At 42.1% G+C, this 14,102-nt stretch overlaps 1 protein-coding gene across 3 annotated transcripts in view; it reads left to right on the forward strand.

Annotated features, from left to right (window-relative positions):
- The window catches only part of Cab39l (calcium binding protein 39 like), a 128,992-nt gene that overhangs the window by 91,653 nt on the left and 23,237 nt on the right, over nt 1–14,102 (forward strand). For all 3 annotated transcript variants that reach the window (XM_047552382.1, XM_047552383.1, XM_047552381.1), the window contains 2 exons: nt 8,108–8,167; nt 10,074–10,139. In XM_047552382.1, coding sequence (XP_047408338.1) covers nt 8,108–8,167; nt 10,074–10,139 — 126 coding nt within the window. The remainder of the gene's footprint in view (nt 1–8,107; nt 8,168–10,073; nt 10,140–14,102) is intronic.

The following is a 14,102-nucleotide window of genomic DNA, read 5'->3' on the forward strand; positions in this document are numbered from 1 at the left end:
ATTTCACTCTTTTTTTTTTTTGAGACCGGGTCTCACTAAGTTGCTTAGGGCCTTGCTAAATAACTGAGGCTGGCTTTGAACTTGCAAATCCTCCTGCCTGAGCCATCTGAGCTGCTGCAATGACAGGCATGTGCCACCACACCCAGCTAGTATTTATAATTATAAAAATAAACTTTAAAGGGTTGGGGTTGTGGCTTAGTGGTAGAGCACTCTCCTAGCATGTATGAGGCACTGAGTTTGATTCTCAGCACCACACATAAATAAATAAAGGTCCATCAGCAACTAAAAAAAAAAATTAAAAAATAAATTCTAAGAAAAACTAGAATTTTCTTCAGTGTCTACCAAATTGGTTTGGAAGGCCAGTTCAGAAGAAGAATTTAAAAAATAATATGAGCTGATAATGTGAAGGCATTGTTAAAATAATAGGCTTTCAGGCTAAATGTAAATTAGATAAAACTCATAAATGTTTCTATTCAGATTGATTTCTTTAAATACATTTCAGGCATGAACTCTACCAACTGAACACATTTTGGGAATTTGTCAACTTAAGTTGTTGAAGGACTTTTATTCATTTATTTATATGCAGTGCTAAGACTCAACCTAGTGCCTCACACATGCTAGGCAAATGCTCTACCACGGAGCTATAACCTCAGTCCTTTATGGACATATTTTGAAGGCTGCCTATGACTGGATATAAATAGTTTTTTAAATAGCTTTTCAAAGCTAAAGAAAGGGGAAAGCAGTGGTTTGCAGTGCTTGAAAACTATCCATTATCTGCCAACCAGGAATTTACTCAGCTTGTTTAAGAGAAAGGATCTTAAATCTGTTAGAAAACGATTTTAGCTCACATGGTCACAAATGGGAGAGTGTGTCAGGAAGCAGAGAAAGTCAATAAAGGGCCAGAGATTTAAGTGGAGCAGAAGGAAAGGGAGACCTAGGGAGAGGAAGCGCGCTGCGGGAGGGAGGGATGGCTGTGACCTGCAGGGAGAAGGGGAAGCGCTGTGATGAGCAAGCCTCCGCGCTAAGGGAACTTGGAGTCGGCTCAAGGGGGAGCCACACCTGGCAGCATCCTGGGACCCAGATATCCCTGGAAATGGAATGAGATGAGGGAGAGTGAACTAAAGGACTCCAGCTGGGGAGAATACAATTTGAGGGTGAGGGGGACTATTAGGAAGCCATGTGAGTGGGACTGGGGTAGATTCCAGGACGAGCTTAAGCAATAAACAGCTGGCTGTGACAGCAGCCTAGGAGGAGGGGGGACCCAGTTAACGGTGGCACTTTTGTTGTCAGATGGGTGTGCAGGTATGAGATCAGTGTGAACTGCCTGGGACTGTGGAAGAAGGGGCAGTACCAGCGTTCCCCAAAAACTTGCAATAAACACGACCAGCCTGGTCCAGCACGGGGATCAGAGGCCGAGCTTCCGGAGTCTGCCCGCTCAGGCGTCACGCCTCTCTGTCCAGCCTGCTCGCCCCTCAGACTGGGCCTGAGCAGAGCACTGAGGATAGAAGAGCCCGTGCGAGAAGCCTTGTGAGACGGAAAAGAGCAAGGGCAGGAGAGAAGGGAAGCAGGAGCGTTCCAGAAGACCCAGTTCATGTGTGTGAGAACTGGCTGCCAAAGGAGGGAGGTGCCAAAAGACCTAAGGAAGAGGCAGACAGACCCAGGACTGCACAGGGTGCAGTTTATTAGAACTTACAAACAGGCCAGGTGTGATGGTGCACACCTGTAATCCCAGCGACTCTGGAAGCTGAGGCAGGAGGATTGCAAGTTCCAGGCCAGCCTCGGCACGTTAGCAAGGCCCTGCCCAAAAGAAGCAAAAAGGGCTGGAGATGTAGCTCAGTGGTTAAGTGACCCTGGGTGCAACCTCCAGTATGAAAGAAGAAAGAGAGAGAGAGAGAGAGAGAGAGAGAGAGAGAGAGAACCTACAGAAAGGAAAATTCCTACACCCCAAGGCAGGAGGAAGGAGTTTATTTGCTAAGCTAGACAAAGTGGGCCACAGCCAACTGGAGTGTACCTGGCCTTTCTCAAAAATGCTTAATATGTCAAATGTCAGTTAAGAAACAATCCAGCCACAGTGGCCAGCACAAACGCTCAGTTATCTTAATGACTTTGTTTATCCTATAGGGTTTGGGATATGTGCTGGGGTCACCTGGCAGGCAAGAGGGCAATTAAGACCAAAATGTCTGCAGCTAGGTTTGGATTCCTCCAAAGAGGGTAAAGAAAAGGAGCATGAGGGAAGCTGAAGATGCAGAGGAAGGAAAAACTGGCAAGAGTGGCAAAGAGTGAGGGAAGGAAGAAAGAGAAGGGGAAGCGCCCGGGAACCAACTCCAAAGAGTAGGAGTGCTGTGAGATCCCAGGCGCCCCGTCCGCTTCACGGCAGCTCAGCCTCCCTGGCAAAACAAACACTGTGCTGTGGCTGCAGGTGAAGCCCTAGAAAGGGCAGGTCCAGAGCACCAGGTGAGAGAGGCCTCGGTTCCACCAAATATGAAGAATGACATTTAATATAAAGGACGATTCCATTTCTTTAGCAAAATGCCTGTTTTTAAAGAAACAAGGCTGTGTTTTCTAATAATAGATATTGTAGTCCCATTTTTTTCTCCTTTTCTGTCAGATGACTCTGCTGTCATGGAAACAAGTTAGTTTCCTTCTTAAAAAAACATACGTAAAACTTCACATAATTGCAAACAGAACAAATTCTCATGGAGAGGAAAAGTAGATATCCCATAGAATTTTTTTATTTTTACAGACTGCATTTTAATCCATTGTACACAAATGGGGCACATCATTTCATTTCTATGGTTGTACACAATGCAGATTCACACCATTCATGATCATACCTGTACATAGGGTAACATTTAAAAAAATATTTTTAGTTACAGATGGACACAGATATTTTTTATCTTTATGTGATGCTGAGGATCGAACCCAGTGCCTCACATGTGCTAGGCAAGCACCCTACCACTGAGCTACATCCTAGCCCCTGAATATTTGTTTTTTAAAATATCCTCAAAGATTTTTCAGTATTTAATAGAATAAAATGTACTTAAGGCTGGGGGTTAGCTCAGTGGTAGAGTGTTTACCTAGCATGCATGAGGCCCTGAGTTCAATCCCCAACACAGCAAAAATAAATAAAAGCACAAAACATACTTGATAATGATTTTCTTTTTTTTTTTTTTTTGAGATGGGGTCCTCACTAAGTTGCTGAGGCTGGCTTTATTTTTTTTTTGCAGTGCTGGGGATCAAACCCACGGCCTTGTGCTTGCAAGGCAAGCACTCTGCCGACTGAGCTATCTCCCCAGCCCCTGAGGCTGGCTTTGAACTTGCAATCCACCTGCCTCAGCCTCCCAAGTCACAGGATTACTGGCAGGCACCACCATGCCCAACCTTGATAATAATTTCTTGCTATCTTATATTCAGTCCAAATTAATTTTCAACAATATTAAATCACAAATGTAAAGTAGATGTTTAGATTTATATTTCAGCCTCGTTTCCATCGAATGCAAGTCAACCTTGAAAATCTGAACCATAAAAAATCTTCCGCATGCTGCCAGTATTGGAAACACCAATTTTCTATGCTTTACCAAAATGCTGTGGTTAATGTGATAATGACTGTGTCACTATTTTTTTTTTTTTTAAAGTAGCTGGTTTCAAAGGGTTTTGTTTACTTGGTTGGTTGACTGGATTTCATTTTGGCTTGGGTATTGTTTTTTGTTTTTTTTGTTTTTGTTTTTGTTTTGTTTTTTAACTTATTAGGCTCACCTTTTTCATTTTGCTGCAAGGTAACTTGTCCAGTTTAATAGTCAATGTTTTCACATTGTTAATTTATATTTTTCTTATGGTACTGTTTACAATGTAGTCCTTTCACTGAAAAAAGGCGCCTTACAATCATCCTTTCCTTTAAGAACCTATGTAATTGAAGTGTTTTGAATTCCATCTCGCTCGGTCACTTGATCAGCTGTATGACCTTGAGCAAATTAGTTAACCTTTGAGTTTCACTTTCCTCCTCTGTGAAATGAATAAAATAATCCCTGCCTTACAGAGTTGTTGGGAAGATTAGAAATAACATGTGTCAAGTGCCTGGCACAATCCCCAGCACTTTGTAAGCCCTCAATAATGGCATCTGCCACTGGCTCATCAGCCTCACGTCCCTGCAATTGAGTACCTCTGTCAAGCCACCCCAAGGTTCTCCCAAGCAGAATTTACCAAAAATGTCGGTGTCAGATTTTTTTGGCATGATAGTTATACTGTGCATAACTTAGCCCGTCAGACCAGCATAATTAGGAGGTGGGATGAAAGAATATTGTGTTTCAAACATTTACAAAAATGTTAAATTCTTTAAAATTTGACCTTTTTTTCCCCCCTTTCCAGTTTTCTGCTTTTTTCTGCTTGGGTAGGAGTCTAGCTAGTCTTTTGTGAGGTTCTCCCCCCACACTCAGTTATACGACCTATAAATATTTATCTGGTATCATGTGTACACAGCATATTTACATGGTGAGTCCTCCAGTTTTGTGCATACATCTGCTATATGCTAGAAGAATTTTACTCTGTCATATTATATTTGCCTGTTACTGGATTTTTAAGTTATTTCAATTTTTTTTTCCCTTTGGAATTTGAGAGTTCTGGTTGTAAAAGAACTCCCGGATTCCCCTTTCTTTGGGATAATACTAATGCATAATGACCTTTCCAGGAGCAGTGATGTGTCGCAGCTGTGGAAGAACCCAGTCTTCACTCTCAATTAACAGGTGGAGATACCCCAGTCCACAGTGTCTGCTGCAGCCCATAACGATGACCTCTTCTACCCCTAGTCAGCTAAGAAAATCCCTGATACTTTCACAGGACTCTTACAAAATTAGGGGAGGGATAACTGAAAGCTAGGCATCCTAAATATCCTTTCAGGGACCCCTGAAAACTGTAGAACTACCTTACCTTCTCAGGGATCCTGATACAGGAACTCATTTGAATTAAGACCCCAGGCAGGCTTGGAACCCCTGTAGAGGGTTTCTCATTTTCTAGTTCCAGACAGTTCTGAATGCTCTGGTCCAATAGGGAAAAAAGGACCAACATTTTCAAAGATGGATGTAAAGGTTGAATTGTGTAATGATGAGTAGTAGGAAATTAAGGACTGGTCTCACATTTTTTTAATTGAAAATTGTAAAACCTTGAGATTATCTCTTCACATCTGTTTTTTGTATTACAAAAAAGATCAAAGAAGTGCTCTCAAGGATGTGGAGAAAAGGAAATCTTCGCAAAGTACTGGTAGAAAATGTAAATTACCTCACCATTAAGGAAAACAGTAAGAAGCTAATTGTTATTACTGTATTCATGTAATTATTGTTTTAATATAAAATAGAATGGCCATGTGATTCAGCATTTCCACTCCTGGGTGTATATCCAAAGAAAATGTTGAAAAATTACAGCATTATTTACAATATCCAAGATATGGAATCAACTTACGTGTCCAACAATAGATGAATGGATAAAAAAATGTGGTACATACACATAATGGAATACTACTCAGCCATAAAAAGGGAATTCTGTCATTTGTGACATGAATGAACCTGGAGGACATTATGTTAAGTGAAATTAACTCAGGCACAGAATGGCACATAGTATGACCTCATTTGTATGTGAGATCTAAAAAAGTTGAACTCAGAAGCAGAAAGTAGAATGGTCATTACTGGGGGCAGATATTGGTCAGAGGATACAAAATTTCAGTTAGGAATAATTCAAAAGATCCACTGTACACCATGGCAACTATAGTTAGTAACAATGTATTGTAGTTAGACAATCACTGAAAGTAGATTTTAAATGTTCTTACCACAAAATAAATATGCAAGGTAACATATACGCTAGTTAGCTTTCTATAGCTGTGACAAAAATACCTGAAATAAACAACTGAAAACTTATTTATTTTGGTTCACGGTTTTGGAAATGGCAATGCATGGACGGCAGCATGCACCGCAGGACACCCTGATGGGGAGCGTTTGGGAAGCAAACCTGCTCGGCTTGGGGTGGCGGGGAAGCAAAGGCAGAGAGAGAGGAAGGGCGGCCTCCCAGTGGCCCTTCTAGGGCAGTTCCGGTGACCCAACTTCCTCCGCCTAGGCCCACCTCGTAAAGGTTCCGCCACCCGAGCCCCTAAGGTGTTGCGCGCCTGCCCCACCAGCCAGGCCAGCAGGTGGCCTGAGCGTGGGAGATCCAGAACAGCAACGTGGCAAGACCTCTTCTCAAATCGAAAACCTCCCACCACCTCCACGCAGCTCCACAGGCTGGACACCAAGCCTCCAAAACAGGACCTTTGGGGGACGTTTAAGATCGAGACCAAGGACTGGGGGTGATCCCCAGCACTGTTAGCCCCCACCACCAAAAAAAAAAAAAACACACAGATCATAACCAGCCATTCCACAGTGTATACATATTTCAGAACATCATGTTGTACACATTGATATATTTGTCTTTTTTTTTTAACCACCAAATTAGGGCAAAATGCTTTTAAATGTTTTACTTTTTCTTGTTATTAAAAATAGGTGGGGGCTGGGGTTGTGGCTCAGTGGTAGAGGGTTTGCCTAGTATTTGAGGCACTGGGTTCGATTCTCAGCACCGCATATAAATAAGTAAATAAAGGTTCATCAACAACTAAAAAAATAAAATAAAATAGGTGGGTTTGCAGGCTTGGGAGGCTAAGGCAGGAGGATCTCAAGTTCAAAGCCAGCCTCGGCAACTTAATGAGATCTTAAGCAACTCAGTGAGACCCTGTCTCTGAATAAAATACAAAAAGGGCTGGGGATGTGGTTCAGTGGTTAAGCACCTGGGTTCAATCCCTAATACCAAAACAATAATAATAATAATAATAATAATAATAATAATAATAATAATAGGTGGATTTGCCAGAGTTGTTACCTGCCTTTTCCCTGTGAGGTTGCTGTGTATCTTCCACGTGCTCCAAGGAAGTTTTAATTAAATATGTATTAAAATATAAGAATTTATTTTGGAAAACTTTTAAATTCTTGTTGTTCTTAGTTAAATTCAGCACATGAAAGGGATTGGGTAAGGCTTGTTTTCTTTCAACATGAAGGTGAAATAAAGATATAATTTGGGTGTGAGTTGAAGACAATCAAAAGTTCCATGTTCTGCACATTCCTGTCTGTAATAGGGTAGGGCTGTTTCTCTTCAACTTTGAAAGAATGCAGTGTGTGACCCAGTGACTTGCACTATGCCTCACGGCCATTTTCCTGAGAGCAGAACAGTACTGAGATGACACTGTTAAATGTCATTGCTATGCTTCCGGGGGTCTGAGGCACCTCTGTTTAAAAGTGGTTAGGAAGAAAATGAAAGGTTAACATCCTCGAAAATCTGTTACATTAATTTGTGAGATGAGATTTTAAATCATTCCAAATACTTGTTTAAAATGTGTGTGTGTGTGTGTGTGTGTGTGAGACTATATATATCTATAATTCCAACACTTTGGAGAATGAGGTGGGAGGATCATTTGAACTGTCAATTCAAGGCCAGTGTGAGCAACCATACCAAGATACTGTCTCCAAAAAAGAAAAGAAGATCATTACTGAAAACATTAGTTACAGGTTGTGGCACACGCCTGTAATCCCCATGATTCAGTACACTGAGGCAGCAGGATCACCAAGTTCATGGCCAACCTCAGCAACTTAGGAGACCCTGTTTCCAAAAGTAAAATGGGCTGGGGATGTAGCTCAAGGGTAATGTACCTCTGGGTTCAATCCCCAGCACCCCATACACATACCAAAAAAAATCATAAACTTTATTATATCATAAGAAATACTATAAACTGTTAGGTGCCATTTGTTTTATCAGTTAAATTATTTCTATGATAAATTTAACAAAATATTAATTTAATACACTAGATTTAATACTAGGTGTTTTATTGTTGTTGCTTTTAACCTGAAGCAAACTGGTATTTCACATCTTAAAATAGAAATGGAAATATTTTGTAAATGAAAAAAATTTTTGCGACTTTTACATGTATTTCAAATAAGTGAAATTATCAAGCCTTAGGGGAAAGACTGGTTTTAAATGTAATAAGTTGTTGAATTTATTAGCCCTAATAATTTTGTTTTGCTTGGTTTTTTCTTTCTAGGATTTACTAACCAGACATAAAGTGTTGGTAGCAGACTTCTTAGAGCAGAATTATGACACTGTAAGTAGAAATCATTTTTTAAGACTTCACCTCCTCCTCCTCTTTCTCCCTCCTAGATCTTGGAGCATCACCCTTATTTATCATTTGCAAGTGACATCAACCACACTCAACATACCCCTGGTCGATTTATGGAAAACTGAGGTTTCTGGGAAGTCAGGAATTTTTCATTGTTTACATTTCTTCCTTTTGTACTCTAGAGCTCCAAGAAATGATCACTACCTTGCCTGCTTTGATCTTACACTAAGAAAACACAGGAACTGGGGGTGTAGCTCAGCAGTAGACCAATTGCCTACCATGCTTGAGGTCCTTGGTTCCATCCCCAAAACACACACATGCACACACACACAAAGATTCATGTTATTCTTAAGAGGTGGCGGTTAACTCTAAATGGAAAAGCATCTACCCTTTATTTGGTTGATAATTTACTAGGAGAAATGACAGAAATAGTATTTCTATCTTCCAAGTCCTTTCTCTCACTGTGGATCCTGCTCATACCTTTGGGATCTCGCTGACATGTCACTCTTCTGGGAAGCTTTCCATAATCTCCTCCTTCCTCCCCAAACACACATATAATCTCCTCTCCTCATTTTTCCCTTCGTATCATTGTGGTGTGCCTGGATCTTTCTGGCTGGCCCTTGAGCTCCCTAAAAGGCAGGAATCTTATCTGTAGAACTGAGTCCTCAGTCTCCCCTGGCTTCAAGACCCAGTCTCCCTCTTTACTGACTGTTTCTCTGGGCAAGTTCCTGCCACCTGCTGCAAAATGAAGATAGCAATACCCCAACCTCATAGGGCTGTTGATGGAATTTGACAAGGTTTAAAGTTTTAGCCCAGGACATGGTGAGCTCTCAGTGTTAACTTTTATTATTATTGGTTAACCCCTAATGCCTTATCCAGTGCCATGAGTTGGGTGGTATTCTGTCAATGCTGAATGGACAGATCGGTGCAAGAGCAGCCATTCCTTTGGTACATACATTAGTGGTGGAAACAGCATGATTAAGTAGAACAGAGCACAGATCTGGAAGCAAAGCTTTACAAGTTTTGCTCAGGTGTTGGTTCAGCACTGTCCTGTTGAAACACAGTGCCTGCAGCCACTATGTAACTTAACGTTTTCTAGTTAGCCACACCCAAATGTAGTAAGATGAAAGGGGTAAGATTGATTTTATAAATTCATTTAATCCAGAAAATGAAAAATGTTATTTTAATATACAGTCAATATTTAAAAAATGACAGAACTATTTTACTTTCTTTCATACTCAATCTTCAAAATCTGGTATATATTTTATATTTAAAGCACATTGCAGTTTGGACTAACCACACTTAATGAGCACATCAGGACATAGGAGGACCTCAAGACCCGTGTCCATAGTTTCTGGCGAGAGTGGAAATGCTCTAGAGAGGCCAGGTGGGGTTAGCATGGCCACCAAGCTGCAAGGATCACCCACGCCTGGCTCGTTCACACTATGAATTTGACAATTCTGTCCTTTCTGAGCCAAGGGAAGCCCAAAGTGTATTTAATCTTTTCCCAAATTGTTTGTGGACCTGTAGCTACCAAGTTACATAGATAGATTTCTTTAAAATGAGTTATCTTGCAACTTTTAACAGATGTTTAATCAAAATTATTTATTGGGAGGACTCGGAATTATTCCATTCTTTGACTCAATTTCTAATTTGCAGAACTAAGATAAAATAGAAAGGTGTGTCTACTATGTCACTTGGCTTCCCTCTCCCTCAGTGTCTTCCTGTGCAGGGAAGGGCAATGAAATGGTAAGACCACCCTGTGGACATCGTGACCGCCCTGGCTAAGTACACAGAGGTACAAAGCGCTATAGCCTCCTGAATACAGAGAGCCTAACGCGGAGAACACACCACTGCTGGTCCATTCTAATATTTATTTTCTTTTCATTAGATTTTTGAAGACTACGAGAAATTGCTTCAGTCTGAGAATTACGTGACTAAGAGACAATCTTTAAAGGTAATATCAAATTTCTTTAAGTTATTCCCTATAATTGATGTTTATTAACAAATGATATCTATTAGTGGACGAGTAAATGCCAAAAAATTCACTGCTGGGTCCCTTCCCTGAACATTCTAGTGAGCCAGCCAGTGTTTGCTGTAGGTCATTTCAAATACCTCCACCTCTGAACATGATGTGCTCATGTTACATTTACAACAGAGGTTCTGAAATGTGAAACGCAGTCATGCCCTAAGAATTAAAAGAATAATATTTTTAAAAATCAGCCAGCTCAGTGGTAGAGCACTCTCCTCGCTTGCACCAGGCCCTGACTTAGATCCCCACACTGCAAAAATAAACAAAAACAACTCCAGCCAACTCTTATGTGAGAAGATTGCATGATCAAACGCATCAAACTTTGCTGCCCTAAAAATCTGCAAGGATTACACTGGAACAATCCAGAAAGAGTTTTTTAAATCATGTTTTTGGCTAGAAAAGAAAATGAAGTCCACCCCGAACAAATCACTTGGTGGGATGAACTCTGGGGGAAGCGGTGTGAGGAGGCCGGAGGATGTTCAGTCAGCCAACCAGTATTTGCCTGTGTATGTCCTAACATTATGGTGACCGCCGAGGACAGCGCTGTGGGCCTCACATTCTGTTGGGAAAGAGGAGACAGTAGACAGATGCATACCTGATTTTCATGTGACTTTAAGTATTAAGAAAAATTAAACAGGGTCAGGGGGCTTGTTAGAGTAGAATTTGGAATATTTCTGCTAAGAAAGGAAAACCAACTTAAGCTCACTTGAACAGAACCACAATCCCACCCTAGGGGATACTTTTGAGAGATGAAAAGAAAATGTCTACTGAGGGGATTGGTGTGTGTACATGCTGCCATAGCTGCAGTGTCAGCAAGGCCTCTCCGGTACGCTGACTTTTGAGCTAAGTCCTACATTTGTGAAAAATTAAAATGGCTGAATCAGGTATGGTGGCTATATGCCTATGATCCAGGGACTCAGGAGGCTGAGGCAGGAGGATCACAAATTCAAGGCCAGCCTCAGCAAATTAGCAAGGCTGTAAGCAACACAGTGATACCCTATCTCAAAATAAAAAATTTTAAAAAAGGACTGAGATGTGACTCAGTGGTCGACTGCTCCTGGGTTCCATCCCTGGTACCAAAAACAAACCAAAAACTTTCCCCATGTCCTTTCCTGTTGTGCCCTTGCTGCCCCGACTCTCCTCGTTATCGGGCAGGTCAATCTCCACTCCCTCCTCCCCGTCAGTCAGCACCCTTTATTGAGTCTTCCCTTGGTGAAGGGACCCATACAAGGTGATCCACCTAGAGAAGAGAGCACACAGCTGACCTCCGGGTAGAGGCAGTGAGCTCAGCGCCATGTCCGCCTCACGCAGAGAGCAGAGGAATAGAGGATGTGTCCTACCGCCACAGCTGCATGTCTAAGGAATAGAAATCTTTGTTTTGTACTTTTTGTACTGGGGGTTGAACCCAGGGTGCTTAACCAGCAAGCCACATCCCTAGCTCCTTTTTAGATGTTATTTTGAGGCAGGGTCTCACTAAGTTGCTGAGGGCCTTGCTGAGTTGCTGGGGCTGACTGAACTCGCGATCCTCCTGCCTCAGCCTCCCAGGCCACTGGGATCACAGGCGTGCACCACTGCACCCAGCTTAGAAATTCTTTATTTGCGAAGGGCCCACAAGGACAGACAGAATGAGGGGACTTGGTCCTTGTTGCAAGGGATAGTGGTGCTGGAGGGGGATGGAGGTGACAGCGCTCTAAAGAGCATCACACAGGAAATGCTCATCCGTTTTCCAAATCCCTCCTCCTTTCAGTGGAAGTCTGTCAGGTGCTAGACCAACATGGAGAGGAAGAAGGCTGACGGTCTTGTACTATTATCAGGATTTACAAGAACTTGAACAGAACTTTTGCTGCGATCCTGCCTCTGGCACCTTAGGAAGAGTCAGAAAGCTGACAGCGCCTTTTTTCCTGATCACCTCCCTCCTGGGCTGTCTTCCTGCCTTTCCTTTCCCACTCTCTTGTCATCCCCCCCACTCCTGACCGTGGCCCCGTTGCCCTCCCGACCCCGTTGCCCTCCATGTCTCCTCCGGCTGTCTGCGGCCCCACCTTGTCCTCTTCCGCTCTTTCTGTCTGTGAAGTGGCGGAGCCTCACTCTTAGAAAGCGTGGACTCTTTTTTTCCTGGTGCTGAGGATCAAACCCAGAGCCTCATGCTTGCCAGACAAGTGCTTTCCCCCTGAGCTCCACCTCTAACCCAGAACTGTAGACATTTGTGAAACAAATCAAATGAAATTTGACCAGTAGATATTCCCAGTCCTTATCCCCAGAGTTCAATCTGTGGAAGGACTGATTTATTCTAAATAAGTATTTGGGACTGGGGTATGAATGAGACAGGTTCCTACCAACATGCATTTGCATTAAAATCAGAAACCTGTCAATCCAGTGCATTTGTGACTGGTACAACCCAAACACTTGAGGGCTCTCAAGGGAGAGAGAGAGTTCTCCTTCCTCACTGCTGTGCGCTTCCTACCACCTGCTCCTGCCATGCAGCCCCCTTCCCCTTTCTGGTGCTTCTCCTGCTGGGACCAGGAGCAGACCTCTGGTACTGGTACTGAAGTTTCTTGAAACTCTTCTCTCCAATCCTGTTGGGTTTGTACTTCCTGACAAGTGCCTTGGTCTCCTCCTGAGGCATCTTTCCTGTTCATTAATCCTCACAGACCCAACTCCTTGGCTGCTTTTCCTGGCTAAAATCCATTATGGTTAGCTGTCATACGTTTGATTTACAACATGGTGAAACTGAACTGGGACAGAAGGAAAAAAAAAAAAACAAAAAACCCTGACAACAGGTAGATGTAGCCTCTGTAAGAATGCACAAACTGTTAGCATGGTTACTTCGCAAAGGCTGGCTTTTTTTGAACACTAGGTTATAGGCAGAGATGTTGCTGAAATGGTCTTGTATCTCCCTGTTCAAGGGAACAGAAAGCTAGATGACTGTGGAAGGGCTTCCCACACCAACATGAGCTCATCAAATGCTGTTTGTGCTTTTCTCTGGTAGAAAAATGTCATTCCAAGAGTTCTCCTGGTGCCATCTTGGTTTTTCTGTTTGGGAATCAGCTCTGCGGTAGCCGTAGATTCTGTCCTGACATAACCGTATTTGCGTATATGGGTTCTGTAAGATTTTGTAGGTAGATATTTCATAGTTTTGGGAGACAAGAGGTTAGGTTATAACAGATTTTGTAAGTAACAAACTGGTTGAAGCACGAGGCTATTTTCTGATTCCAAAGTAGTTGCCACCTTCTGCCTTTGGTTAATCATACTCTAAATTTTCCTAGACTTGTCTTAGGGTGCTTAGAGTCTGGGTGTCAATAAAAAGTAATTAACAGAGAAATTCCTTTCCCTCATGTGACAGAGCTTAGGAATTTATTTCTTATCTTCTTTAGAGGCCTGACATTTAATTACTAGCAAGAAAGATTATAATTCAGAAGAAGCTTGATGGAATTTTTGGCTTTGGTCAATTTCATTAAAAGATTAAGTTAAAATAAAACTCTTACACTTGTGAGGTTTTACTACTATATAGTGTGTAAATATGAAAAGTAAAAGTGTGAGTTTTTTTCCATTTACTTAGTACAGTATTGCTTTATAATGCTTTGTGTTATAATGGAATGCTGCATTTTTTCATTGTTGGTATTAATATTGTATGCATCATATACAGTATTTTAACACTGTAAGCAGATTCCCAAATAGCACAACATGAGAGACAAAGTTAGTACAAGGTGCAACAAATAAGGAGCACAGAGGGAGGAGATGGAGGAGACTCAGCCTAAATGCAGCCTCAGAGCTAGTCCTGGAGAGTGGGTGTGGCTTGGACAGGGAGACAGGAGTAAAGGCATTTCTCAAAAATTTGAGCAAGGGATGCAGGGCGTGGTGGTTCATGCCTGTAATCCCAAGGACTGGCGA

The sequence above is a fragment of the Sciurus carolinensis genome, chromosome 5, assembly GCF_902686445.1.
Source record: "Sciurus carolinensis chromosome 5, mSciCar1.2, whole genome shotgun sequence".
Taxonomy (NCBI): domain Eukaryota; kingdom Metazoa; phylum Chordata; class Mammalia; order Rodentia; family Sciuridae; genus Sciurus; species Sciurus carolinensis.